General features: G+C 38.9%; 1 protein-coding gene across 1 annotated transcript in view; it reads right to left on the bottom strand.

The window, feature by feature from the left end:
• LRP1B (LDL receptor related protein 1B) overlaps positions 1-27,187 on the bottom strand; it is a 1,379,523-nt gene that overhangs the window by 135,776 nt on the left and 1,216,560 nt on the right. Inside the window, exons 67-68 of the mRNA XM_036320679.1 lie at positions 14,330-14,446; positions 3,668-3,774 (exon numbers count right to left, since the gene is read on the bottom strand). Coding sequence (XP_036176572.1) covers positions 3,668-3,774; positions 14,330-14,446 — 224 coding nt within the window. The remainder of the gene's footprint in view (positions 1-3,667; positions 3,775-14,329; positions 14,447-27,187) is intronic.

Raw genomic sequence — 27,187 nt, 5'->3', positions numbered from 1 at the left:
AAATGAACTGTCACAATTGTTATTCCTGCTAGCTCACATATAGATTTTATTTGGAAGTCAAATAGTAGATATACCTTCGGGGATATGTCAATTCTTTATATGTGATCAATGAAAGGGATCCACTAGAAACTTACCTTCCTTCGGGGCTGCCATCCTGATTGAAATGGAATGGTACTATGACATGTCTTGCTGAGATTATGATTTTTTATTGTTAAGGAATTTATGTTCTTGCCAAAATGTACTTGTCTGTTCCTTCCACAACCAGTGCAACTTTATCACAGCTTGTGAAATGGAACATCTCGATCCATTACTCTCTGCTTCTTCTTAGTTTTACCCTCATGGAGGGATGGAGAGTTTACTTTCTACATTTCTACAATTTTCTCTTTGTTGATAGTAGTTTAATAGACTGCCTGCTATATAATTTGTTTTCCACTTCCCTTCTTTTCCCAAGTATAAAGAGTTTACTCTTTGCCAGAGTGTTTCTTAACTAAGAATACGAATCAAAATAAGATTTTCTCCCTGTATTTGATTAACTAAGAATACGAATCAAAATAAGATTTTCTCCCTGTATTTGATAAACTCATTGAGTGTTAAAAAGGCCAGTACCTAATCCAACAATTGCAATAAAATACATTAATTGTCAAAATTAGTTCAATAGTTTCAAACATACATATTCTTAAGGTTTTTAAGAAAGGCTTCACAGTGAAAGCTTAAACAGAAATGGAACTACCTAAGAAAAGGCTTTTAATGTGTAAGGATAATTTGAAATGCGCTATATCTGAACAGTAAGCTATGTAACAGTGAATGGTGTCAAAAGTGTTGGAGAAGTAGTCATGAGAAAGGGATTTCATATGTTTTATTCACTGCTGTACTCCTCATGTTCAGTGTTGTTCCTGGGACATAATAAGCATTCAATAAAAACTGATGAATAAATAAATGAATGAGTGAATGAAGTAGCAAATGCAGAAAATAAGAGGCAATAGGGTGGTGAATGTCTGGGACAGAACAGGAACCAGGTTGGGGAGCAATGAGAAGGAAATAAGGGGGATACTGTAGTACTCTCAAGAGTAATAATATTTTTTAAAAATTTAAAACAATCTCATGTAATTAAGCTCCACTGGTATAGGAATTATATTTGTCTAAGTACCAAGTATCTATTACCACTCCATGATTATAATAACTGTCCCATATATATTTGTAGAATTAATGAAGTATTATCTCAGCATTAAGACAAATTTCAGTGAAATAATTCTTAATTCATTAACCAATGGCACTGGTGTATCTTTATTGATAGCACAAAAAGTGGTAATTTTAGGCATTTTCTACATCATCAGAAGATTTTGATCTACAGTAAAGCATAGTTGGTGTGTGTGTGTGTTTACTGGTCAGGTATTTAATTAACATTCACAGAAAGTAGAGAGACTAGAACAATGAGTCCCATGTGCCCACCATGCATGTTTAACCATTAACAATATTTTATGCTTCATACATCCTCTTCCCACTTATTTACATTCTGAATTATTTTAACATAAAAACAACAATATCAGAAAATTAACATCACAAAATTAACAAAAATTCCTTAATATAAAGTTATTCTTAATTCTTTCCTTAAATATCCTTGTTTTCTTAACTGTATAAATGATTGCTCGGTACAATAAGGATCTAAAAGAGGTCTGCACATTGAATTTGGTTTGAATTTGTTTTTTTAATGTGGGACTATTTCCTATTTTCCTAGTTTCTTAAATGATATTTACTACTTAAAGATCATTTGTTCTATAAAATGTCCCACATTCTACATTTGTCTGATTGAATATTAAGAATGCAGATAGCTTAACAACCTCCGAAGTGAAAAATAAGCCTTTTATTTTTTCTAAAAATTATTATGAACTTTTTGTATACATTTATTGTATTTCAATTCATTGCAACCATTTTATTATTTATGATGCTCAAATTTTTCCTTTCATCACTGGCAATCTCTTCAAGTTTGCTCCTAAGTACTCCGGACACAATCCTAAGAGTCTTGTCTGGTTTGACACGATGTTAGCTGCTCATTTTGTCAATTTCCTTTCTAGGCCCTGGAATTTTTAACATGAGTAGACTTTTTGAAAAAGAAATGTTTGATTCTGTACATGTACCTTGGACATTTCCTGAATAACATGCAAGGTAAAATCATAAGCCTTAAGCAATATATCACCTCCTTTGAAGTTTCATAGATTAAACAGGGCTTGAGGAAAATATTTTTACAGAAAACAAAACAATTTCATGATATGAAGAAGTTTGTGTGAAATGTGTTTTTCCTGACTGGGGAATGTTTAATATAATCCTTGAATAAATAGATGCTAAATAAAGATGTAGCTGAGCAATGTAAGAATTTAACTCCCATGAATAGAAATAGTATTTTTCAACTTCTGGGAAACCTTCGCAACCTGGAGGTTTAGGTTTTCTGGCCTCCAGGTGAGAAGTTATAGCCATTGGTTTCCAAAATCCAGGCACCTGAATGTGATTAGAGGGATTTTTCAAGATAGTGAGATGTAATGCAGAATTGTGTAATCTTGATAAGAATGCCTGAAGACTGGGACAAAACAGTTCATGTGGGTTCTATCAATAGTAAAGACCTTTGGTTTCTCCCAAAGTGGCAGGATCTTAGTGGATACTGCAGGGAGTTGGACCTGAAATTCAGAAGCCTCTGGAGCCCCCTGGAAGATTGTCCCTGGCCAGGCCCGCAGCCAGCGGAGGTCCTTCAGGAGGGGGAACTACATATGCATGTCAACCACAGCAGCGGAGCTCCAGGGAGTCATGTTCGTCAGGAGCCCCAGTGGCCACTGAGGACCAGGGACCACATTTGTCCTTCATCTCTGACCGGATTTGATCGCACAAGTGCTGTGTGCCTGATATTAACATGCACCGTCATTAACGGAGAAAATCATGAGAAATGACTGTTGCTGATTTGCTCCCTGGTGCTAAAAACTGAGGTCATCAGGTCATTTTAGATTTGATTGAGAAAAAATATAACCACATGTCATGTATTATTTTTAAAATGTCATGGATGGAGTAATTTAAAGGTGAAAAACATAGATTCATAAATAACGAATCATGTGAAGTAGCATAAATGTTAGCACAACATAAGTTTACATAATTACCCAGAGACATTCTAAACGTTTTTGCTTAAGCTGTGTGTACACAGGCCTTGTTATAAATGGATTGTGATTCATCAACTAAGCAAAGCTGAACCTGTGGTTTCATGAAAATTGATGACCTACATCGACGTCTTTGAGACTATATCTATGGAGAAAAAGACTGGGGAGAAGAAACTGTTTTAAATGCATAAAATATTAGTCCTGCCTATGGATACTGCAGCAAATTTATGAACACATTCACTAACGGCAAGGGCAGCAGCTAGAGGGAATAAGGTTTCCAAACATCCTATTCCCAACCGAGCCATTCACCACTTGAGGTAAAACAGATTATAAAATTGACTGTCAACAGCAGCACAAGCACTATTCCCTGTGCTGGGCGCGTGCGGCTCTGAGCTTAGACATAATACTTATCTCTCAGAGTGTCAGGAGCAAAGTACATTTCAGAGTGTCCTTGGATTAAACAATAATAATTATACATGTGATTCTAAAACACCACTTTAGTTTTTGTTTGATGTTGCAAAGTTGCCTACCTCGTCAGAGCCATCCGCACAGTCAAAATCCCCATCACACCAAAACCTGGAGGAAACGCAGTCCCCATTGGCACAGAGAAAATCCTTCAACGTACAGGTCTGTGGCTCTGGGGACAGAAACAGCAGCACAGGGTTATCCTATTATATGCAACTGCATTTTAAAATTTAAATAGCATACAACACAGGGTTAGCATTAATAAAAAAAAAAGTGATTATAACTAATAAATCATTTAGGAAAAATGTTTGATGAAGCATCTGAGGTATATAATATAATGACCTTTCCAATTTATTTCTAAAGTCATGAATAGAAAGTGGCATTCTAGAAACAAATTGAAACAAAGACAAGAGATAAATAGCCCATTGTTCCATAAACATACAGCAGCAAAGTAAAATAAAAGGCATAAAAAGCTACATATTATAATATAGCAGTAATCCTTCCTGGTTGTTGGAATTCTAAGTCATTTTATGTGTTTACTTGGGTAAGACATTCTGTGAAACTCTGTTCTCACAGGGCTATTTCCTAACTGAGGAGTCTAGCCCGTGGTTCTTTACTTTCTACTATGCATTTTAATGACTTTCTAATTCTTCAGTTTTGTCCCCACATACTCCAGAGTTCATAGAACAAGAAGGGCACAGAAGGGTATTATTGGACATGACTGGTGGATACAGGTGGAAGAGGCAGATGGAAGCTCTTTTATTTTTTCTTTGAAAACTGCCTATTTGTTTATACAATTGTTTGCTTATGCCCTACATAATTTACCTGTCATTTTGGGTAATTTTCCAGTTGTTGATTTAATGTTGCTTACCATATCCCACACAGGACATAAGCCAAATAGTATGACTTGCTACCTGGCTTAAGTGGAATGTATTTCATCTGGACAATACAGTAGGATTGCAGAAATTTGGTCCTGCAAGTAATCTCTAGGACTTCTGGGAATCACTGCTTGTTTAGTTTTTGTTCTCTAAACCGACCTGATATCCAGCATGATGAAAGACGTGTTCTTTACTAGTTATCTGTATTTATAGCTATCTTACAAACAATAATATTCTTATTCGGGAGAAGGAGAAAGAAGTAATTGGAATTACTTTTAAGGAACATCCATATGAGGTCTAATCTCCTACATAAAGATTGTGAATAACTCAGCCTGCATTTGAATATTGCTCTCACAGCCCTTGGCTTCTAGCTATAGGGTAACATCTTGAATGCCTGGAATCATGAAAGCTCCTACATTTCTACATAAAGAACACTGCGGAGATCACTGGGGGAACGGTGGCAAGTGGAATATGTATCAGAACATTTTGTTATCACTTTATTTTAAAAGGTGAACTTCAGGCTATACAATAAGACAAGCTGCTATTTTGAAAAATGGAAAAAAGCCACTAACTGGAGGATGTTCTTCATGTCTCAGTACTCCTATGTGAGCATAACAATCGTAGCTTCTTTTACTTTTCACCTTTGCCTATGTTTACATATATTATACAGTACTTGAATCTTAAAAAAACAACTGTATTAATATTAGTATTACTACTTATAACAGTAATAATTACTGTCAGCTACTGATTGCTTATTTGGTGTTAAGCACTAGGTGACATTAATGCTAAGTACTTGAATTACTTCATCAATCTGAAGTACTCTATAAGGTAGTGTTATTATTGGACCCTTTTTGGACTAGCAATCTGAGGCACAGAGAAGATAAGGAACTTACTCCAAATCACCCCATATGCAGAAGAGCTAGTACTAAATCTGAACCTAGATGACCTGATACCAGGGCCTATGCTTCTTTGTTAGGCCATACTATTGCCTCCCGTACTGAGGAAGTAATTGCTTGCATATTACAGAGATGACTGTTAAATCCCTGAGAATTCAAGTTACTTGTCCAAGGCAAATGGCTAACAATGCCCATTTCATTTCATAAATATCAAAGAGAACTGGTCATGTCCATCGATACTAGAGAAGGTAAAGCAATCTCAGAAATAAACAGCTTTGAAAGCCATCTTGTACAAAATTGAAGTAACTACATTCAGAAAATAAAACTGATTTTTACAGCCATATTGTTAGTGGCAGAGCAGAAAGGTTTACAGACTCCAATTTCTCCACTGTGTATCCTATATAATAAAAGCCTAATATGCAAATCAACTGAATGGCAGAATAACCAGAGGATCGACAAGTCACTACTGGCCACCAGGGGGCAAACGCTCAACGCAGGGGCTGCCCCCAGCCCACAGGCCCCAGGCCAGCCAAGGCAGGTACCAGCAGGGGTTCTCTGATCACCCCGCCAGTTGCCCCACAGATCAGCCCTGATCATCAGCCAGGCTTAGAGACCTTACCTGTGCATGAATTTCATGCACCAGGCCTCTAGTCTATATATATATAAAAGCCCAGCGACCATTACAACAGAACAATCAGAATGACCAGGACGACTGGTTGCTATGATGCACACTGTGGCAGCCAACCAGACTGATCCAGGCCCCGATTACCCCACCCCAACCCCTCACTTTACTCCCACCTCACCCCCAGCTGGCCCAGCTCGATCGGCCCCCAACAGGAGGAGGAGCTGAAGCAGGGAGCATGGTGGGCAGCAGTTCAGCCGGAGTTGTGGCAGTGTTGGTGGTGCATACCACAGCCTCCCAAGCCCTGAGTTCTGGGGGGGAGGGGGAAAAGCAATAGGGAGTGCCGGCTGGTCCAGCCATCACACCTCCAATCCCCTCAGCCGCCATCACCGTGCCCGGGGACTGCCAGCCATGGCCACACCACCCGATCCCCAAGAAGAGCTGCTGCCGCTGACTGGCCCCAGGTCCTAGTGATTTGGGGACAGGGAGGAAGGAGAGGGTGAAGCAGTGATGCCAAAAGGGGAGAGGATGGTGCTGCAGGTGGGGAGTCTGGCCAAGGGCTGGGCACGGGGGTCAGGAAAGCGGTGCCCCAGGAACTAGGCTTAAATCCCACCTGGTCACTGCCTGTTGTCATGGAAACTGCATCTATAGGTAAGGCGGGTGGGCAGGCAGGTGTCGCAGCCCCACAAATGGCATGGGGACCAGGGTCCCCAGACTGCTCCCTCCCCACAGTGTCCCTCTGCACCTTCCTCATGCTTCCCACCTTGAGCACCAACCCCCCCCGCCAGCCCCCACACACACCCCGCTTCACCACAAGTGACTATAAATGTTAGTAGATTGGTTGAAAACCTGAATTTCATTTTCCCAAAGACTTGAAAGAAAACAAAATACTATTCATTATTTTATGTAATGATCAGCTGGTGCTGGAGTGCCTTGTATACAAGTTTCTTCCTTCTGCCAAGGGGTTGGGGCTGTTATGGGGGTGTTAGGGGCCTCTTGGCCAGTTGCAATGATTTTTTTTGGGGGGGGGGGGTGTTTGCGTGCCAGTGACCAGGATGCTGAGAACAAAGCTATGGGTAGGCCAGCTGCCCCTGAACCGGGCTCAGTCCAGGGCAGAGAGATGACTGTAACCAGCCCTTACCTGTTCCCTCCAGGAATTGCCACATCCTACTTCCTCACCGTCCCCACCTCTCATCCTCCATTTCTCCCTCTCTCCACGCAGAAAACAGAAATCCCAGGGTGTGTATGTCTAGTTCAGGAGGGACAGCGTCTGGGGGTTGCCTTTCGTCCAACTGCCCAGATTCAGAGAATACCATCTCTTGCAGGGAGCATTGAAACTTGCAACCCCTTCAGTGGTCAGCCTGGCTGTAGTGTTATAGGATTTGGGTGGTGAGTGGGAAAGGTTCAGCTTACCAGCAGTCTGGACTCTCCTGGGCTTTTGCCTTGGGTTCAGCCCCTCTTCGCTTGGCTCCCCCACTTCTGGACCAAAGCCCTTGGGTGCCCATAGGGGACCAGGAAGCCTGAGGCATCCTGGCCCAGGATTGCGGGAGGCCGCTGGCGTGGTAGTGCTGTTTTACTAGGGACTGGGGAAGAGGATGCTGTGTTGTGTGCTCTAAGAAAGCTTTGTTGTGGTGGAATGGGAGTGTGTAGTTTTGGAAATGTAGCTTTCCAAGGCCTGGGCTGGTGGGTGCTCCCAGTGGAGGGGAAAGGCCGTGGGACTGGCCTTCGTGCTCTTGCAGCTGATTTAGGGGAACCCCTTTCTTAAGCCACCACCTCTTACTGGTCATGTGGCATGTCCTTAGACAGCTTTAACTCTGTTCCAGTACAAGATTTGAGCTGAGAGAAGGAGGCTTGGGGTATGCGTTGAATAAAATGGCAACATTCTGAAGGGAAGAGAAAAAGCAACCATCTTACAAGCAAAAAAAGAAAACAAAAAGCCTTAAATCTGAAAAACCCATTTGTCCAATGTTAATTATTATATGAGAGGTTGGGGCTGGGGGTTGGGGGTGAAGGGAGAGGATAAGACAAAGATGGCCCCCTAGCCTGTCTTTCAACTTCTTCATCTAAGTAAAATGAAAACAAAACTCTTTATCATTGCACATTAAGATGGCAAAAGATAATAGGTAAATAAAGGTACCTTTTTTTATTGGGTTACCATTACCATTCTTTGATGAGGGTAGTTCATGGTTCAGAACCTTCATCCACCATCATCAAAGTAAATTATTTCTTTATAGACATGGCCTACATCCCATTAGTGTCACCAGGGTCGGGGGATTAGGGAAAGGAAGCCAAGTGCACAGTACTCAGTAATACTAGTACTATCCACTAAAATGAGTTACTATTTATACAATGTTTACAACTCTGGCTGTCATAAAGCAGGCACTTACAATTTTCAACATCATCATCATAATTATTATTATAGAAATATTGTACTTTGTTAGCTGTCATAGAGGTTTCCTATCCTAGGCAACAAATCTATCTATATAAAAGCCTAATATGCAAAGTGTCACCTTAGGAGTTCAACCGACTGGGAGTTTGATAGCTCACTATGATGTGCACTGACCACCAGGGGGCGGCATGGAATGAAGGAAGGCCCCGGCTGGCAGCTGGAAGCTAGGGAAGAAAGGCCCCAGCCAGCAGATGGAAGGCCCCGGTCAGCCCTGATTGCCGGCCAAGCCTAGGGACCGTACCCATGTACAGATTTTGTGCACCGGACCTCTAGTATTATCATAAACCCTTGGTGGTAAGTTAGTAAGTTATAGGAATGTGGGTGCAAGCATCAGAGGAGAATTCTTAGAATATAATTAGTATAACTGACAGGCAATACAAATAATCTTCTGATATAAATTCAGTGTGAAAGTACTAGAAATTCAAATAAGGCAGACAGCTTTTCTCTATAGATAAATATTAATCTAGTTGATCAAATTACTTGGCATTTTTACGTCTGTTGAATTGCTAGTTCCTAATAATGCAAAGATATGAGGACTTTGTTTGTACATCAATCACTTAGAAGGGATACATGCCATATATATTCTATTTGCTGTTGATAAAAATAGTATAGGTGTTGAGATTTTTCAAATATTTTAAATATTTGATATAGATTGTGAAATAATTTCAATGACAATAAAATGTTCTTGTTTTTAAGAGCAGAAACAATTGCTGAAGCAAAGTGTCCCTGCTGAAAACTTAACAAGGGAAATGATCAGCAGATGATGATGAAATAACAACAGACTATCTCATGCAAATATACGAAAGTAGAAAGCATGTTAATTACAAAATATAGTTGGCAGTTAATAGTTCCACTACTATTAAACTATTAAACTATCTCATATCTATGCCTAGAGTGTTTCCAACACAGTTTTAAAAATTAAATTCATTAAGTCAACTCATAAACAAAGAAGTCCAAAAGCAACTTTAAAAATACATTACTAATTTGTAAAATCTATGTCTTTAAATTTAGACATGCGATTATATTGGTTTTCTTATTTAAAGAAAAGGGGGGAAATTGTAACAAAAAATAAAAATGCAAAGGCAAGATAACAAATATTTTTGGCTCTTGGACTAAAAAAGATAATGATCAGTGAGGAAAAATGAGAAGTGAAGACAAATGAAATAGACCATACTACTGATGTTCTTTTTCATGTTAAAAAAAGAAAAAGCTTTTTCATCTTATTTGGATTGATTTGGAATGAGTAGTGATAATTTGGGGGCTAAAACAATCAACAATGCAATCATTAAAACAAAAGGGTTATTTAGCATAATTCTAAAATAGGAATTTTTGTTTGTATTTACACATACATTTTTCTTAGGTCTCATGCTGAATGATATTTGATTGTTCTCTCTCCTGTCTTATTATTATTGAAACTAGAGGCCTGGTGCACAAATTTGTGCACTGGTGGGGGGTCACTCTGGGTGGCCTGCCGAGATTGGGCCCCAGCTCACGCCCCCAGCCTTGCAGCCCCAGCTCTTGTCCCCAGCTTCACAACCCTACAGCCCCACCTGGCACCCCCACCTTGGCCTGGTGCCGCCACCTCATCTGCTCCACCATCCTGCCTGTGGGGCAATCGATCAAGGCCCATTGGGGCCGGGCCCCCTGCCCAGCTCCCTCAGTGCCTGGTCACCATCTGCAGGGCGATCGGCTGATGCCTGCAATGTTCTGTGCCACCCCCTGGGGATCAGCACACATCATAGAAAGCGGTCAAACTCCCAGTTGAATGACCGCCCCAGGGATAATTTGCATATTAGGCTTTTATTATATAGGATGCGTAAGATGTCCATTTGATTATGTTCTGCTAACAGTGTACAAACTGAGTTAGATACAGGCCTTATCCCTTAGGAATTATTGTGGTTCAATAAGAACACAGAGAAAAATATAAAGATAAGGACAGAAATATCCCTACAGATATCAAATACATAAATAAAATATTCTGCATAAAAATAAAAAATAAGAATACCGTAGTAATATTATAAATATGTGACAGGCACTGTGCTAGGCTCTGGAACATAGCACCACTGTAGGCCATCTCCAGCTACTTAAATAGTAATTTAAGATAAATGTGATAAATAAATGAGGCAATGAAATCCAGGAAGTATTGGCTGATAGAATGCTGTTATGTAAAACAAAAACAAAAAACACAATGCTGTTGTTTTTAAACTATAAGGCTGATTAACTATCTCTGTTGAGTATGTTTCACTACTTAATATTAGCTTACAAATGGTAATAACATACCACTACCCTTTTAGGTATATTGTTGTCATCTATATCTATACTAATAAAACCCTAGGTGGCCCTCGCGCCCTCGAGCCCTCATGCCCTCATGCAACACCCTCACATCATCAAAGATGGCCTCCCCCACTTTGTCGCAAGATGGCCACCACAAGATGACCAGCAGGGGAGGGCAGTTGGGGCAAACAGGACTGCAGGGAGGGCAGTTGGAGGTAATCAGGCCTGCAGGGAGGGCAGTTGAGGGGGACCAGGCTGGCAAGGGAGGGCAGTTAGGGGTGACTGGGCCGACAGGGGAGGGATGTTGGGGGCGAACCGGCCTGCAGGGGAGGAAAGTTAGGGGCAACCAGGCCTTCAGGGGAGGGCAGTTAGGGGTGACTGGGCCAGCAGGGGATGGCATTTAGGGACAATTGGGCCGGCAGCGGAGCAGTAAGGCATAGATCAGGATGGCAGGGGAGTGGTTAGGGGGTGATCAGGCTGGCAGGCAACAGCAGTTAGGGGCAATCAGGCAGGCACGCAGGTGAGTGGTTGGGAGCCAGCAGTCCTGGATTGTGAGAGGGATGTCCCAGATTGGAGAGGGTGCAGGCTGGGCTGAGGGACCCCCCCCCCCCCCCCCCGCCCCTGCATGAAATTCATGCATGGGGCCTCTAGTCCTATCTAATAAAAGACAAACAGGGTAATTGACCATACCTTCACTATGCTTCCCATTGGCTAATCAGGGTGATATGCAAATTAACTGCCAACAAAGATAGTGGTTAACTGCCAACAAAGATGGCAGTTAATTTGCATACGTAGGCACAGTGATTGGAGGCGAAAGGGGAAGAACAGTGATCTGAAACCCGGGCGGCAGGCAAAAGCCGGGTGGCAGAGCAAAGGCGGCCTGGCTGCCTTTGCCCTGACCCCCGGCCCTGGATCGGAGAACCGGGAAGCCTTTGCCCACCCCCAGCAGGTGATCGTGATCGGAAAGCCAGGCCGCAGGCAAGGCGGCACCCCCGGGACCCAGGAGCCGGCTTGCCTGCAGCCTGTGATCCTGGTCGCGAAGGCTTGGAGGCGGCTCCTGCCGGAACAGACACAGACAGGGACAGGGTCTGGCCTGCAGCCTCTGAAGCTGAGCGCAGGCCCAGAGAGGAGACGGTGGGTCTGCCTCCCGCAGAAGCAGCGCGGGTCCCTTCTGCCTCCCACGGAATCTGCACGAGCCCTCCATGCTCCCGCAAAAGTGGCGTGACTCCCTCCCACCTCCCACGGAACCAGCACAGCTCCCTCCTGCCTCCGGTGGAAGCAGCGCAGCTCTGGGCGGTGCACTGTGGTTCCTGCCAGCTCCCGTGGAAGCAGTGGGCAGCCTACTGTGCAATATTGCGCAATGGGCTACTAGTTTTATTATAATTACACATACAAAATCATAATAGTTTCAATAGATAACAAGAAATTAGAAATATCTTGATAGCATTTTAATACAGCAACAGTATTTTTTTCTAAGTCTGACTTCTCTCTGACTAATCTCTTGGTGCTCCTACAGATATATTGCATTATTTAGTCATTCTTCATAGACTCAGCTTCTCTGTGTAGAACTGCTGGCATTTTCAATCTTTAAACCTCATTTCTTCTGGCCTATTCAAGATGGTATCTTCAACACCACTTTTTATCTAGATCCCTTGATCCTCCTATTATATATGTTTCCATATTTAACATGTTCCCAACTCTTATACTTGTCCTGTATATGCTTTCTTTTCTTCCATGTCACTACTCTAATATGCTTTATTCTAGTTCCCTATCATCTCTCTTCTGAACATTCATCACTATTACTTGTTTTAGGTCACGAGCTCAAAATGAAAAGGGTCCGAAGAGAGTCACACATAAATGGGTATTTTACGTTGCAATGCTTGGCACCACAACCACCTCTCTCGATTTTCCTTAAGGCCTCAGTGGCTACAGTGATTTACCATGAAGTTCTCACTGTGACAAGTGAGAGGCACAGGTAAGGGGGCTTTCTCCTTGTTTTCTTTTGTCAAAGGCTGCAAATGCCAGCAAAACGGTACCCAGCCCCTTAGGAAGCCCCGACACTCAAAAGCAGGCATCTCAACCCTCAGTTCTTCTCCTCTTTTTTCTCATTACAGCAGCAACCTAACATCTCACACACTGGAACAGAGGTTTTCTAAGATTTAACCTCCAATACTGCCTTCCCAACTTCCCTCTCTTGCTCTCAATAACTTCAGTTATAGGGCATTTTCTCTCAGGTATAGTACACATAATTAACACTAAATATATCTCAAACTAAGTAGTTACCTGTTATATTTAAGCTCTAAATTAAATAGAAAGTATATACAAAATTCTTTCTGTATTTACTCTCCTTTTTCTACCTACCTTACTCCATTAGATATTTATTTCACTGGGCAGAACCTGAGAACATGCCATTTAAAGATTATTTTTTTTAAATGACCAATTTAAGGAATCTAGAACACTCAAATGACTCTCTGCAACGCTTTCTACCTTCCTAAAGAATATGAAGAGTTGGGAGATACCTATGTGAAGAGGGAGCAATAAAGATTTCTGTATTCAGAGTATTTCATAATAATAAAGATCCAAAGTTTTCATACTTAATGTACCTGACACTCAAACACTGGTCAGGTTCAGTTTTGAAAGTTATTCAAAAGATTAGTTGATATTTTTCAAACTGAATAGCTAACTGGTTTATTATGGCTGTAACTCTACTAACTGTATGCTTTTATATAATAAAAAATTAGGTGTTAATATAAGAATTCCTATTTTGTTTCCTGTGTCTTGGGAAAGGAATGCTCCTAGTCCCGTTTATAAAAGTAGACATTATTGTTATCATCAAATCCTTTTTGGAAGTAGTAGAATATAAATATTTAATAAATAGAATTCAATTATCTTACGTTAAACATGATTATATAGCTTTTTTTTTTTTTTCGGTTTAAACCGCAGTATAAGAAAGTACCAGTAAGAAATATATTCAGAAATTAATGCTAGAATATAGAAATACTGTCACCATTTTACATATCCCCATAGTTTTTAGAAAATAAATTTGTTGGATAATTATTATGTTTTGAATTTACTACATAGAAATGCAGGAGGCAGATAATGATAATAGTGTTATTCTGTTTTCAGAGAAAAGCTTCCTGGATAAATATGGTGTTCACCACTCCGGAGAGAATAAATGAATTTCCCTGAAAGAAGCTCATGGGTGGATTTGTAATGGGAAAGAATTTGCGACTGAAATGAAATGAATACCGTCCGTTGAAGAATGGTATGTTTTGTGCTGTCTCCATATCACTCGGCTCTTTGTATGAGTGTGCATCCAGCGCTTCCTCACTGCATACTAATGGGGTGCATTAAGCCTCATGATACTTTCATACCAATTCTGATAACTATAAGAAAATAACTCCCACGGTGAGCATTTCAAAAATTCTACCATTTGAAATTCAGGTCAATTTAGTCTGAATATTCTTGTCCAAATGTGAATATATGTATAAAAATGTGAGCTGCAGGACAGATAGGTTCATATTCATACCTTCACTGAGCTTAAAATTGCTATCTGGCATTCTGAATAGGCTGCCAGCTCTCAACATTCTCAAGAAAGTGTTACTTACTACAGTTTTCTTCGTCTGAATTATCACTGCAGTCATTTTGGCCATCACACCGCCAGTGATCTGGAATACAGTTGTTGTTTTTACACTGGAATTCATGGGGTCCACAAGTTTTCTTATCTGTAATAGAAAGAACGAGAGTTTTCATCGTTGACTTCCATGAAAACCTCCCTGACAGTATCCTCACTGCCAGGCTAATTCCAGGGCATATAACATTTCCTCAGAATCTTATTAAATTCTAACTCAAAAGGATTCCCTAGGAAAACTGAAGGCAGATAATGAATAATATTCATCTTTCTGTCTTGTTTTATGTTGTTATAGGTCATATTTTCATCGCAAGCTAATTACAAAGCCATTGTTCAGATCACCCATACAAACTCAACACAAAGCCCCAATTAATGAAAACAAATGAACATCAAAATTATCCAAAACTTCCCTTCTCTTTAGCACACTCCCTCCCTATGCCACCTTCTATTTATGCTATAAAGCAGCAAAAGGAAATGGTTATCAATCAGACTCTGAGGTTGTCATCTTGTCTTTCTCCCCAAGGAGCTCTTATTCATAATCTCCCTATAGTCAGCTGCTCCAATTTCATAAATCATAATAGTGCACAACGTGCAAACCTTGACAATTAATAAAGTGCTATCTCACTGGAACATCTAAACAATCTCAATGAGTATCAGGAGAGGTATTAACTCGCTCTTCACTTTACAAATGACAAAACAGAGACTCTTAGAAGTTTATGAACTTGATGAATTTTCACTACCATTAAATGGCACAGCCAATATAAAAAAGTATGCCTTTATTCCTGATTTAGTGCTTTTATAGAACAAATCTATGTCCATATGGGCCATTTTCAGAATGCATGTAATAGGAATTTGTTAATGTTTAGGTCACATATTTAAAAAATTTCTTTGAAAAATATCTGTACATAGTCTAAAACAGTACTTAAATTTTAACATGCATACTTATAAATCACTTGGGAATTTTGCTAAAATAGGGATAATGATTGAGTAAATCTGGATTTCTAACAAGCTCTTTAGTGGTAACATTGTTCTTAGCAAGGTTCTAAATAATCAAGATGATATAAATTCAATAACATAAAAATAATAAAATTATACACACTAGTATACAAATTAAAAACGTTTCTTCCCCTTTCATATACTTAGATACACTCCTTATTCTCAGACATATTAAAGAAAAACAGTGAAATGTTGAACAATTTAGACTGGTGAAATAAATTAACTAAAGGAGAAGATCAGCTCTTTGGCGATGGTTGTTATACTTTACTTCAAAATGTGTATTATATAATTGAGATTCAAATAGGATTTTAAAAGCAAAAGTGATTTATATATAATTATAAAAATTAAATAATGAACATATATTGAGAACTCAGTCTACCTCTTAGCTAAACATTTTCATAAATATGATCACACTCAATCTTTCTAACATCTGTAATAATACAATGCATTTAAATACCAAGAAACATAAGTCTTAGAATTTAAGTTACTTCTCCAATCTTATAAAGCTATTTAATGACAAAAGGGAAATTTATATACAGAATTTTCTGTAGAAATTCTCATGATAGATTTCAAATACATTTATCAACTAAATAGATAGATGATAGATAGATAGATATAGATAGATAGGTAGATGACAGATAGATAGATGATAGGTAGATGATAGATAGATTGATAGATACCCCCACATTCTCTTCCCTTTCTTCTTCCTTTCTGCCTTCATGCCTGTCTACCTGCTAATGATGACTCAGAATGTAATGTATGTCACTGTGTTGTATGCTATGTTTTATAATATATCCTGTTTGCCTGTGTCATACATAGGTTTAAATTTTAAAATTTGCTTAATATCTACAGAATTTCTAATGTAGCATTCTACACATCTCAGACAATCAAGAAATATGTCAGAATGGTTGGAATTTGAACAATGACCATTAAAAATATAGGGTTTGGTACTAAACTATTTAAATGGTTACTTCATTTTAGTAAATAAAACAAACTTCTGAATCTATTACTTTATTTTTTAACATTGGTTTATGTATTCCTTATCATGTGTTCCTTGCATTATTCCTTTTTAAAAATGTTTTTATTGATTCTAAAGAGGAAAGAAGGGAGTGGGAGAGAGAGAGAAACATCAAACTGAGAGAGAAACATTGATCAGCTGCCACCTACATTCCCCCTATTTGGGTATGAGCTTGCAACCCAGGCATGTGCCCTGACTGAGAGTCAAAACAACAATATTTTTGGTGCTTGGTATGATGCTCAACCAACTGAATCACACTGGCCAGGGCTGGTTTCATTATTTTTAAATATTGTCTTAAATTTTTAGAATATATAATGTAAGAAAAATCAGACTAAATCAGTCAAACAGATCATGTGATCTACTATTAAAACATTGCCTCCAAGGAATTCTCCATGACTGCAAAGGTTAACAAGTGGTACTGAGCATCAATACAACCCATTTTTTTTAGTTGTTTACCCTAAATCCTATTTTTATTTTTTGTCTGTTTAAACGTTTGTATCATATTTTGTGTTTGAAAGAGTTCTGTACTTATTTTTTAAGAACAAGTTACAGTTCATTTTGAAGATGTTCACTTGGGGCATTCAGAAACAGGAACATGGAAAGGTTAATTGCCTTCTGTAAGGTTATTCAGATTTTATGTTTCCAAGTTATTTAATTTTGGGATCCATAACATTATTAATTAAAATTACAAATACAAACTCTATCTGTATTTAAAATCTATTTAGACATGTTTGAAGACATATATATATATATATATGTATATATATATATAGTGATATTTTAATAGGAAAATGTATGAGCAGGGTCTAAAACAGTGGTTCTCAAGTTGGCTTTGCATTAAAATCACCTGGGGAATTTTAAAAATTCTTTGTCATTCCATATGTCACATCAATATAATCAGAGTCTCTGGGGTGGAGCCCCAACATCTGTATTTGTATTAAAGTTAGCCTGGTAATTCCAATGAACAGCCAAGATTGAAAATCAATGGCCCATAAAACTAATTGCAGAACAGAATATATGTAATCCCACATTATAATACTCTCATGTAATTAATATAAACTGTTCATAATATACAGAGTTTTCTATTAATTCATATTGTTAAATAGCATTGAAAAGTGTATTACTTTGGGTGTTGGAAATATAGAGAATGCAAATATAGCACAGTCGTGTGCCATTTAATAGGAATACATTCTGAGAATTATTAGCCAACTTTGTCACTATGCAATCATAGAGTGCGCTTTCACAAACCAAGATGGTAAAACCTACTGCACACATAGGTTACATGGTAGAGCCTACAGCTCTTACACTACAGACTATACAACATATCACTGTACAAAACTACAGAAGATAAAGTCAAGCAAAAGAGAAAGTAATGCAATTAACAGATATGGTAAACAGGAGATGTATGAGGCTGCCGCCAGTGTAACATGGCACACTGTTTTACAACAAACATTTTTTATATAAGTAGAAAGAGCACACTCTAAAATAATAATTAAAAATATAATATAATAGCCCTAACCAGTTTGGCTCAAGGGCATCAGCCTGTGGACTCAAGGGTCCCAGGTTCGATTCTGGTTGAGGGCATGTACCTTGGTTGTGGGCACATCCCCAGTGGGGAGTGTGCAGGAGGCAGCTGATGTTTCTCTCTCAACGATGTTTTTGGCTCTCTATCCCTCTCCCTTCCTCTCTGTAAAAAACAATAAAATATATTTTAAAAAAATATATAATATAATAAATACATAAACCAGTAATATAGTTGTCTACTATCAAGTACTATTTGCTGTTCATAATTGTATGTGCTGTACTTTCCTACAACAGGCAGAGCAGTATATTAGTTTATATCTGCATCACTACAAACACCTGAGAAGTGTGTTGCACTGTGACATTAGTTGAAAGGAATTTTTCAGCTCCATTATAGTACTATGGGACTAACCATATGTGGTCCATCCTTCTTTAAAACATCATTACATGGCATATGAATATATTTGAAAACTATGTTATTGCTGTTCATTATGCCTTCACATTAATTGTAGATATTAGTAAAAGTGTATGCTCCCAGAATGGTGGGGTAAAGGACCGGCAAAGAGGATATCTATAGATACTGAAAGAGAATAATTCTTTTCTTTGGAGATTGCAAGTATTATATCCTCAAGTTACCTTGGGTCATTTTTTTTTAAATGTGGAGAAAGCACCCATTTCAGAAGACACCAGTAAAGAAGAGCTTAGAAATGTAGAAAATGAATATAGGGTACTTATAACTCTGAGTACTTGAGTCCAAATTGTATCTAAAGTCAACTCCATCCACTCCTTGGAATCCAGGCAGACAATGTATTTTACTACTAGCTTGTGTTGATCTTCTGTCTTTTATAAGCTAGAGTCCTAACTAAGGCAAACACCATACTATCTTTTATTGCTTAAAATTCTTATGGATTTCTAATATTAATGTTCTTATCTGTATGTGATGGTTTATATAATACCTAGCCTATTTCATTGGTTTCTAATTATCTGGGGAATATAAATCTCCTTTCACAAGAAAACCAGAGTCAGTATCTATTTAAAAGTGATTTGCAAATCCAGGCTTCCATGAAGATGGGAGATAACATAAACACAGTTTTTGAGCATATTCTCTGCATGACATATGTTATTACAGTTTCTAGTGATATTGATTATCTGGAAAGCTGCAGGTTGCTTTGCATTGCAAAGTGTTTGGTGGATCTGAAAATTCATTTCATGTTACTGCCCATCAGCCAGTGTGATATTCCTCAATGAGCACTCACATGTACAACCTATTCTGCAAGGAGAAGTGGGCAGAATACGTGGATGCATCAGAGGTTGAAAACAATAGGGCCAGCTGCAGCTTGTTCCAGTGGAACCCTGCAACTTCCGTTCTTTTTGAATTTTTTGTTATTTTTTTTAACTTTTATATTATTCTTTCAGGTAGAGAGGAGAAAGGTTTATAAAGTAAAAAAAAAAATTACCAATGACATATACTCTTTATGAAGAGGTAAATCTATAATAAGCTAGCTCGCTAGACACTCCAATAATGACATTTTAAAAAACTGTGTGTCAATGCAATACGATTTTCAGTGTAAATTTTTGAATTTGCATTATGCAGTTTTAGAAAGTGTTGTATAACATCCTGTAATGCTATCTGTCGCACCTGACACCAATTCGTGATTTTTTTGAAGAAATTTTATTGTAGGTTTAAATTTGTTGGGTGAGGGGGGAGAGTAGTTATTATTTCATCTTTTGCCAATAGACTTTGTACGTCATGTGCCAAACTTCTGCTTTTTGTTCATAATTCTTTTTTCAACAGCCTGTCATAATTTTTTACGTTTATTGCGAAATAATTGACATATATCACTCTCTAAATTTAAGGTGCACAGCTTGATGGTTTGAGTTACATATATGTGAAATGATTAGTAAGACCTTAATTGTTGAACTTAATTCTTTCCAGAAGGCTCTTTGAGAAGTGACTTGTTTAAAAACCAAATCATTTTTTCCCACTAGGAATAATGTAAATTGAAATAATCCATTCCAGGCTCACAAATGCCTCCCTGTTTTCACCTTTCTTATATACAGTACATAGCTAGTATACTGTTCAACCTATAAATAAACACTTCTTTTCTTAAATTTATTGAACCATTTCCTATTAGCCTTAAATGAGTCACTTTCAGCATTTGTTCCAGGGGTATCTTTCAGGTCAGTAGGAGGTGTCTTCATTTTTTCACACATCACTGGCTATCTGCTTGTTTATACAAATCAACAACAGTTTTTTGTGGGTTTTTTTTTTTTATTTCTTCAATTGCCTGTGATCATTGTTTCTTTCACATCCTTAGCAGCATTAGCACTCTTGATGGCTTATTTATGTTTTTAAATTATGCTAATAGTTTTAATTTGGCACAAAACTATTAAACTAAATAGTTACATTAACCCAGTAACAAAAACATCCCCTTCTTTGCTGCCTAGAGATGCTTTTTGTCATGCTGAGGTATCAGCATGAAAGGGTAGTCAAATTGAAAAGGGAAGTTTTGGTCAACAATCTAGACATTTTTTCCATGAACAACTTGGTTGAGAACTAAGTTTATTCCAGATGGGAGATGTTTGAGAACCGAGGCTTTTTTGTATTACAGTAGGTTAAGTTAACATACATCTTCTTCTATGGATACAATAAAAAGAAAAAAGGAAGACAATTACCTGTGATGAGAATTCTTAAAATTTACTCTGGTAACAACTTTGCTATATATCACCAAGCAGTGTTACCTATAGCCATCATGTTGTATATTACTAGTACTTAACCTATCTAATAAAATAGTAATATGCAAATTGACCATCACTCCAACACACAAGATGGCCAGCAGGGGAGGGCAGTTGGGGAAGATCAGGCCAGCAGGGGAGGGCAGTTGTGGGGGACCAGGCTGGCAGGGGAGGGCAGTTGGGGGTGACCATGCCTGCAGGGGAGAACAGTTAGGGGTGACCAGGTCAGCAGGGGAGGGCAGTTATGGGCACTCAGGCTGGCAAGGGAGCAGTTAGTCATTGATCAGGCTGGCAGGGGAGTGGTTAGGGGGTGATTAGGCTGGCAGGCAGAAGCAGTTAGGGGCAATCAGGCAGTCAGGCAGGTGAGCAGTTGGGAGCCAGCAGTCCTGGATTGTGGAATGGGGCCTAAATGGGTAGTTGAACATCCCTCGAGGGGTCCCAGATTGGAGAGGGTGCAGACTTGGCTGAAGGACATACCCTCCCTGCCCCCCCATGCATGAATTTCATGCACCGGGCCTCTAGTTTATATTATAAATGAAAATTTATAACTTTTGATCACTTTCCTCTAATTTCCCTTTTACCTACCTTCTGCCTCTAGTAACCACAAGTTTGATCTCTTTTTTTGTATGAGTTTGTTAGATTTTTTTTTAAAGATTCTACATATAAGTGAGATCATACAGTTTTTGTCTTTATCTGACCTATTTTACTCATCATACTGCTCTCAGGTCCATCCATGTTGTCACAAATGGTATGATTTCCTTGGTTGTTTTTTTATGTTGTGTATGTGTGTTTATGGTTGGATAATACAGCAGGTCCTCAAGTTCTGTTTTATTCAATCTCATTTCATGATAATGTTGATGAGATGTGTAGGATCTTAACTCTTATTTATATCAATTAGTCTATGGTAATATTGTTTTGTTATATATCTTTTTCTGCAGTTTTAATAACCTATTGACATTGTGCATATACCACAACTTCTTTATGCATTCATTAATCAATGGATACTTAAGTTGTTTTCATGTCTTAGCTATTGTAAATAATGCTGCTATAAACATGAAGTGCAGGTGTCTGTTTAAGTTAGTGTTTCTATTTCCTTGGGATATATTCTCAGAAGTGAAATTGCTAGATTATATACTAGTTCTATTTTTAATTTTTTGAGGATCCTGCAGGCTGTTTTTCATGCTGGCTGTACCAATTCACATTCCCATCCACAATGCACAAAGGTTCCCTCTTCTCCACATCCTCACCAGCATTTGTTACCATCTTTTTGATGATGGCCATTCTAACAGACATGAGGTAATATATCATTCTGACTTAATTTGCATTTCCCTAATGACTAGTGATGTTGAACACAGCCTATAGTCTTGACAGACTGGTCGCTGTTTGTGGACCACAAATGAGGAGAACCCAAATCTCTACAATAAAAGGTGTATGTAAGGTATCCCTTTTCAGAATCATTCTTAAGCCAAATACTTTTTAACATAGTTGATAACATTTGTTTAGTTGGTATGACCCTATTGATAAGAGTCACTAGACAATTGCTCAATTCACTTTACAGTTTTGGATGGACATCAGACTCTGATCTTGTGGGAAAAATGAGATATCACAAAAATGAGGTATCTCAGCATTAAAGTCAGAACATGATTTTAGTCCTAGGTTCCTATTCATGTACAACCTAGAGTAATTACTTACCTTCAGTTTTTTGAAAGCTAAAAATTGATGTATAATTCATTCTAATACATAGAACTGAACATAAGCTTAATGAAGAGAAGCTAGTGATAATTAAGTAATAGTACTAATTATTAACTAGTTACTTATCTATATAATAAAAGCCTAAGTGACCATTATGGCAGAACAACCAGAAGGACAGGTGGCTATGACATGCACTGACCACCAGGGGACAGATGCTCAATGCAGGAGCTGCCCCCTGATGGTCAGTGTGCTTCCACAGTGGGAGCGCCACTCAGCCAGAAGCCAGGCTCATAGCTGGCAAGCACAGCAGTGGTGGCAGGAGCCTCCTGCCTCCATGGCAGCACTAAGGAGCGGGGAGCGAGGTGGTAAAGAATGAGCAGGTGGGCGATCAGGAGCAAGGGGTCCCAGATTGTGAGATGGCACAGGCCAAGCTGAGGGACGCCCCCCATGCACGAATTTTGTGCATTGGGCCTCTAGTGTAGTAATAATATTAAATAAATAGATAACCATGTAGTAAGTAAAAACGAATGAATACTAAATTAAAATGTAAAATAAGTGGATTATAATACCAAATTTATAATAAACAAGCTATATGAACTTGGGAGTAAGAAAAGTGATATTTATTTAAAACTTCTATGTTGCAGGCAGTGTTTTAAATGCTCTATATTTATTATCTTGTTGTTTTAAGTGAATAAAAGTTTTTACTACAACTTTGTGAAACATTCTATTTATTTTATGTGCAAAGACCAAATATTGGTAACTTGTTCAGGTCACACATAAGTATTAGAGTCATTAAGATATTTGAATGCTGTGGGAAAACACATTCCTATCTAAAATTTTAAAAGGTTACAAGATCCCTGGGGTCTTTTAAATGAAAATGCATTTTACTTTTTTTATTTGTATATATCTTTAATTATCAGGTCTATAAAACATTTTTTGTTTCAATATCATTGTATTTCTTGAAAAATAGCATTTTATAAATTGTAAAAATTTATATAAGTAACATATACTTTTTATGGAAATGTAAGACAATGTAATAGTGTGCATATATATACATATATATACATATACGTGTACATATACATAAACATATATAAAAAGAAACAAATAGCTTATAGCTACACAACACAGAGATAAACTTGATTATGTTTCTCTTTTTTATGTTATACTTACAAGCATTAATGAAAATGTTAGTCTTTATTTTCTTTTTTTTGTTTGTTTGTTTGTTTTTGTTGGTTTTTTTTAATATATTTTTTATTGATTAAGATATTACATATGTGTCCACGTTACCCTCTACCCCTCCACCCCCCACTCATGCCCTCCCCCCCTCCCCTCCTCCCCGTTGTCCATGTCCACTGGTTAGGCCTATATGCTTGCATATAAGTCCTTTGGTTGATCTTTCCCCCTTACCCCCACCCTCCCCTACCTTCCCTCCAAGGCCTGACAGTCCAATCAATGCCTCTCCATCTCTGGATCAGTCCTTGTTCATCAGTTTATGTTGTTCATTATATTCCACAAATGAGTGAGATCATGTGGTATTTATCTGCTCTCCAGTTCCATCCATGCTGTGGCAAATGGTAAGAGTTCCTTTTTCTTCTTCCTCTTCTTAAAGAATACCTTTCAGCATTTCATATAATGCTGGTTTGGTGGTAATGAACTCCTTTAGCTTTTTCTTATCTGTGAAGCTCTTTAACTGACCTTCTATTCTGAATGATAGCTTTGCTGGATAAAGTAATCTTGGTTGTAGGTTCTTGCTATTCATCACTTTGAATATTTCTTGCCACTCTCTTCTGGCCTGCATGGTTTCTGTTGAGAAATCAGCTGACAGTCGTATGGGTACTCCCTTGTAGGTAACTGACTTTCTTTCTCCTGCTGCTTTTAAGATTCTCTCTTTGTCTTTTGCTCTTGGCATTTTAATTATGATGTGTCTTGGTGTGGTCCTCTTTGGGTTCCTTTTGTTTGGGGTTCTCTGCACTTCCTGGACTTGTAAGTGTATTTCTTTCAGCAGGTAGGGGAAGTTTTCTGTCATTACTTCTTCAAATAGGTTTTCAATATCTTGCCCTCTCTCTTCTTCTGGTATCCCTATAATTCTGATGTTGGTACGCTTGAAGTTGTCTCAGAGGCTCCTTACACTATCTTCATTTTTTTGGATTCTTTTTTCTTTTTTCTTTTTCAGTTGGGTATTTTTTGTTTCTTCGTATTTCAAATCTTTGACTTGATTCTTGGGATCCTCTTGTCTGCTGTTGGATCTCTGTATATTATTCTTTATTTCAGTCAGTATATGCTTAATTTCTAGTTGGTCCTTTATCATATCCTCGAGGGTCTCACTAGATTTCTTGAGGGTCTCACTAAATTTATCGGCGGTTTCCATAAAATTCTTGAAAAACCTTATAAACATGGTTTTGAACTCTATATCCAGTCGTTTGCTTTCCTCCATTTCTGTCATTTGTGACCTGTTTCTTTGTCTCCGCATTTTTTATGCTTCCCTATGTTGGTAGAGTGGTTTTGTGTGCTAGGTGTCCTGTACGGCCCAGTGGCTCAGCCTCCCCCGTTACCTGAGGTGGACACTCTTGGTGCACCCCCTTGTGGGCTTTGTGCACAGTCTTGTTATAGTTATGCCTTGATTGTTGTAGGATCACTGGGAGGAGTTGACCTCCAGGCCAATTGGCAGTGAGAATCGGCTGTGTCTGCAGTGGGAGAACTTCTGTGCTGAAGACACCCTTCTGGGGCAAGACTTGCTTCAGTGGGGCTTTGGTGCTCACTGAGTCTGCCCCCTGGGTGTGTCCCTTATGGATCTGAGGAGTTGTAATTTGGATGGTCCCCCTCTGACCACTGGGTACACTGGCTCTTGGAGGTTACCCAGCAGGAGCTATGAAGAGAACTTCAGATTCCCCTTCCTTTTTTGGAGTTTGGAGGTGCCCAGATGAGGCCCAGCTGAAAGCAATGCAAGCTGCTGTGGGGCCTTGGGCCTTCTCTTGGAAGTTCTGGGTCTGTGGCCCAGCTGCAGTTTGTTAGGTAATTTTCAGGTTGCAAAGGGCCAGGGCATTCATATGCAAAAGCCTCTGCAGCAGCCTGGGTGGGGCGGGGTCTCAGGGAATCAAAGGGCGGAGCAAGGAACTATGGCGGATTCTCAGCCCTGCCCTAAGGGGCCGCGTGAGTCTCAGTGTCCTGATAATTTAATTGCTGCAAGCACCTCTGAGGGAAAGCCGCCCTCGAGTTCCGAGTTCTGCCTGCTGCCAGACAGTCCAGTTTCTCCCCATATGAGTCCTGGGTCCCAGAGACTTCCCGGAACCGGAGTTCAGAGCAGTCGGGAGCTTGTGACTCCCTCCCGATTCAAAAAGACAGCTGCATCCTCAGGTACCAGCCCCTTTCCGTGCACTCTCAAGCCTCCGTACCTTTGCACTTTACTTCCGCAGCTCCTGACCCTCAATGTGCTTTTCTCTTTCCTTCTAGTTGTAGAACTTCCACTCTGCCAGCCTTCCTGTAAGTTCTGGATGATGTCCGTTTTGTGTTTTTATTGTGTTTTGAAGTTGTTGTAGGAGGCAGCAATTTCGGTGTTTCCCTATGCCGCCATCTTAGTTTCTCCCTGATTATGTTTCTTTATGACAATAAGTTAATAAAATTTTATATACTGCTTATTTCACCAAAAATTATAAGGAAATAATTTTCATAAGTCATTAAAATTCTATATAATAAAAGCGTAGTATGCAAATTGTCCCCTCAACCAAGAGGTTGTCCAGGAGTTTGACCAGGGGGCGGGGCTTGGCTGGGGGATGGGAGGGAGGCCCTAGCTGGTGGTGGCAGTTGGGGGAAGGAAGGGATGTCCCAGCCAGTGCCAGCAGCCGCTAGGGACCCTACCAGTGAACGAATTTCGTACACTGGGCCTCTAGTTCTTATATAAATCAGTTTTATGATTGTACTAGAGGCCCAATACACAAAATTCATGCAAGGGTAGGCATTCCTTCCCCCAGCTGCTGGCACTAGCTTCCCTCTGGAACCCAGGACCCAGGCTTCCCTTCCCTGCCCAAGACTCTGGCACCTGAGACCTGGGCTTCCCTCCAGCCACTGGCAGGCACCGGGGACCTGGGCTTCCCTCACAGCCCTGGCTTCATCCGGAAGGACGTTTTGCCTAATTAGCTGATTATGCTTTTATTATTATAGATAATATTTATCTTGTAGATATACCTTAGTTTAATGAAACAGTCCTCTAGGGCTTGGTTTTCAATTTTTTTACCAATTTAAATAGGAAGATAATTAACATTTTCAATAAATATGTGTTCTTTACAATTGTGTCAATATCTGTTTCAAAATAACTTTTATTTAGTGACAGTCATCACATATTATAGTTCCTTAGTATAAGAGTATGAGAGAGAGAGAGCAAGCAGTCAGATTCTCATAAGCATCAGGATTTATATGTGGTTATATGGTTATGTTTATCATTGCATTTTAAACTATGTCTATTTGAAATCTTGGTGAAATAGGTTCCAAAACTTGAACAAAAAAGTTGTTTCACATTATTCTTATTTTTTGCTGCTAGGCATCTTTGTAGAAAAATAATTCTAACTGTATAGATTATAATAAATGGAGTATCTTTGGTGTGCTATTGTATATGTATGTGGGAACATTAAGAGCAATCATAGTTTTCAAAGAAAAATCTCTGTTTTTGAGCAACTGCTCTAAATCATTTATCTACCCAATATGCTTTGGAAATACATAATAAATTCAGTCAAGAATGTTGAAGTAAAAATTGTGCCAACAAGTTGAATAGCAAACCATTCAAATACGTATTGTTTTTTCTTCTTTAACACTTCTATTTTGTGGTTTCAATTTTATCTAAAATTTAGTACCTTAGCCCTGGCTGTGTAGCTTAAT

The sequence above is a fragment of the Myotis myotis genome, unplaced genomic scaffold (assembly GCF_014108235.1).
Source record: "Myotis myotis isolate mMyoMyo1 unplaced genomic scaffold, mMyoMyo1.p scaffold_m19_p_8, whole genome shotgun sequence".
Taxonomy (NCBI): Eukaryota; Metazoa; Chordata; class Mammalia; order Chiroptera; family Vespertilionidae; genus Myotis; species Myotis myotis.
The sequence above is the reverse complement of the archived record's forward strand: the minus strand, read 5'-3'. Positions and strand labels throughout refer to the sequence as shown.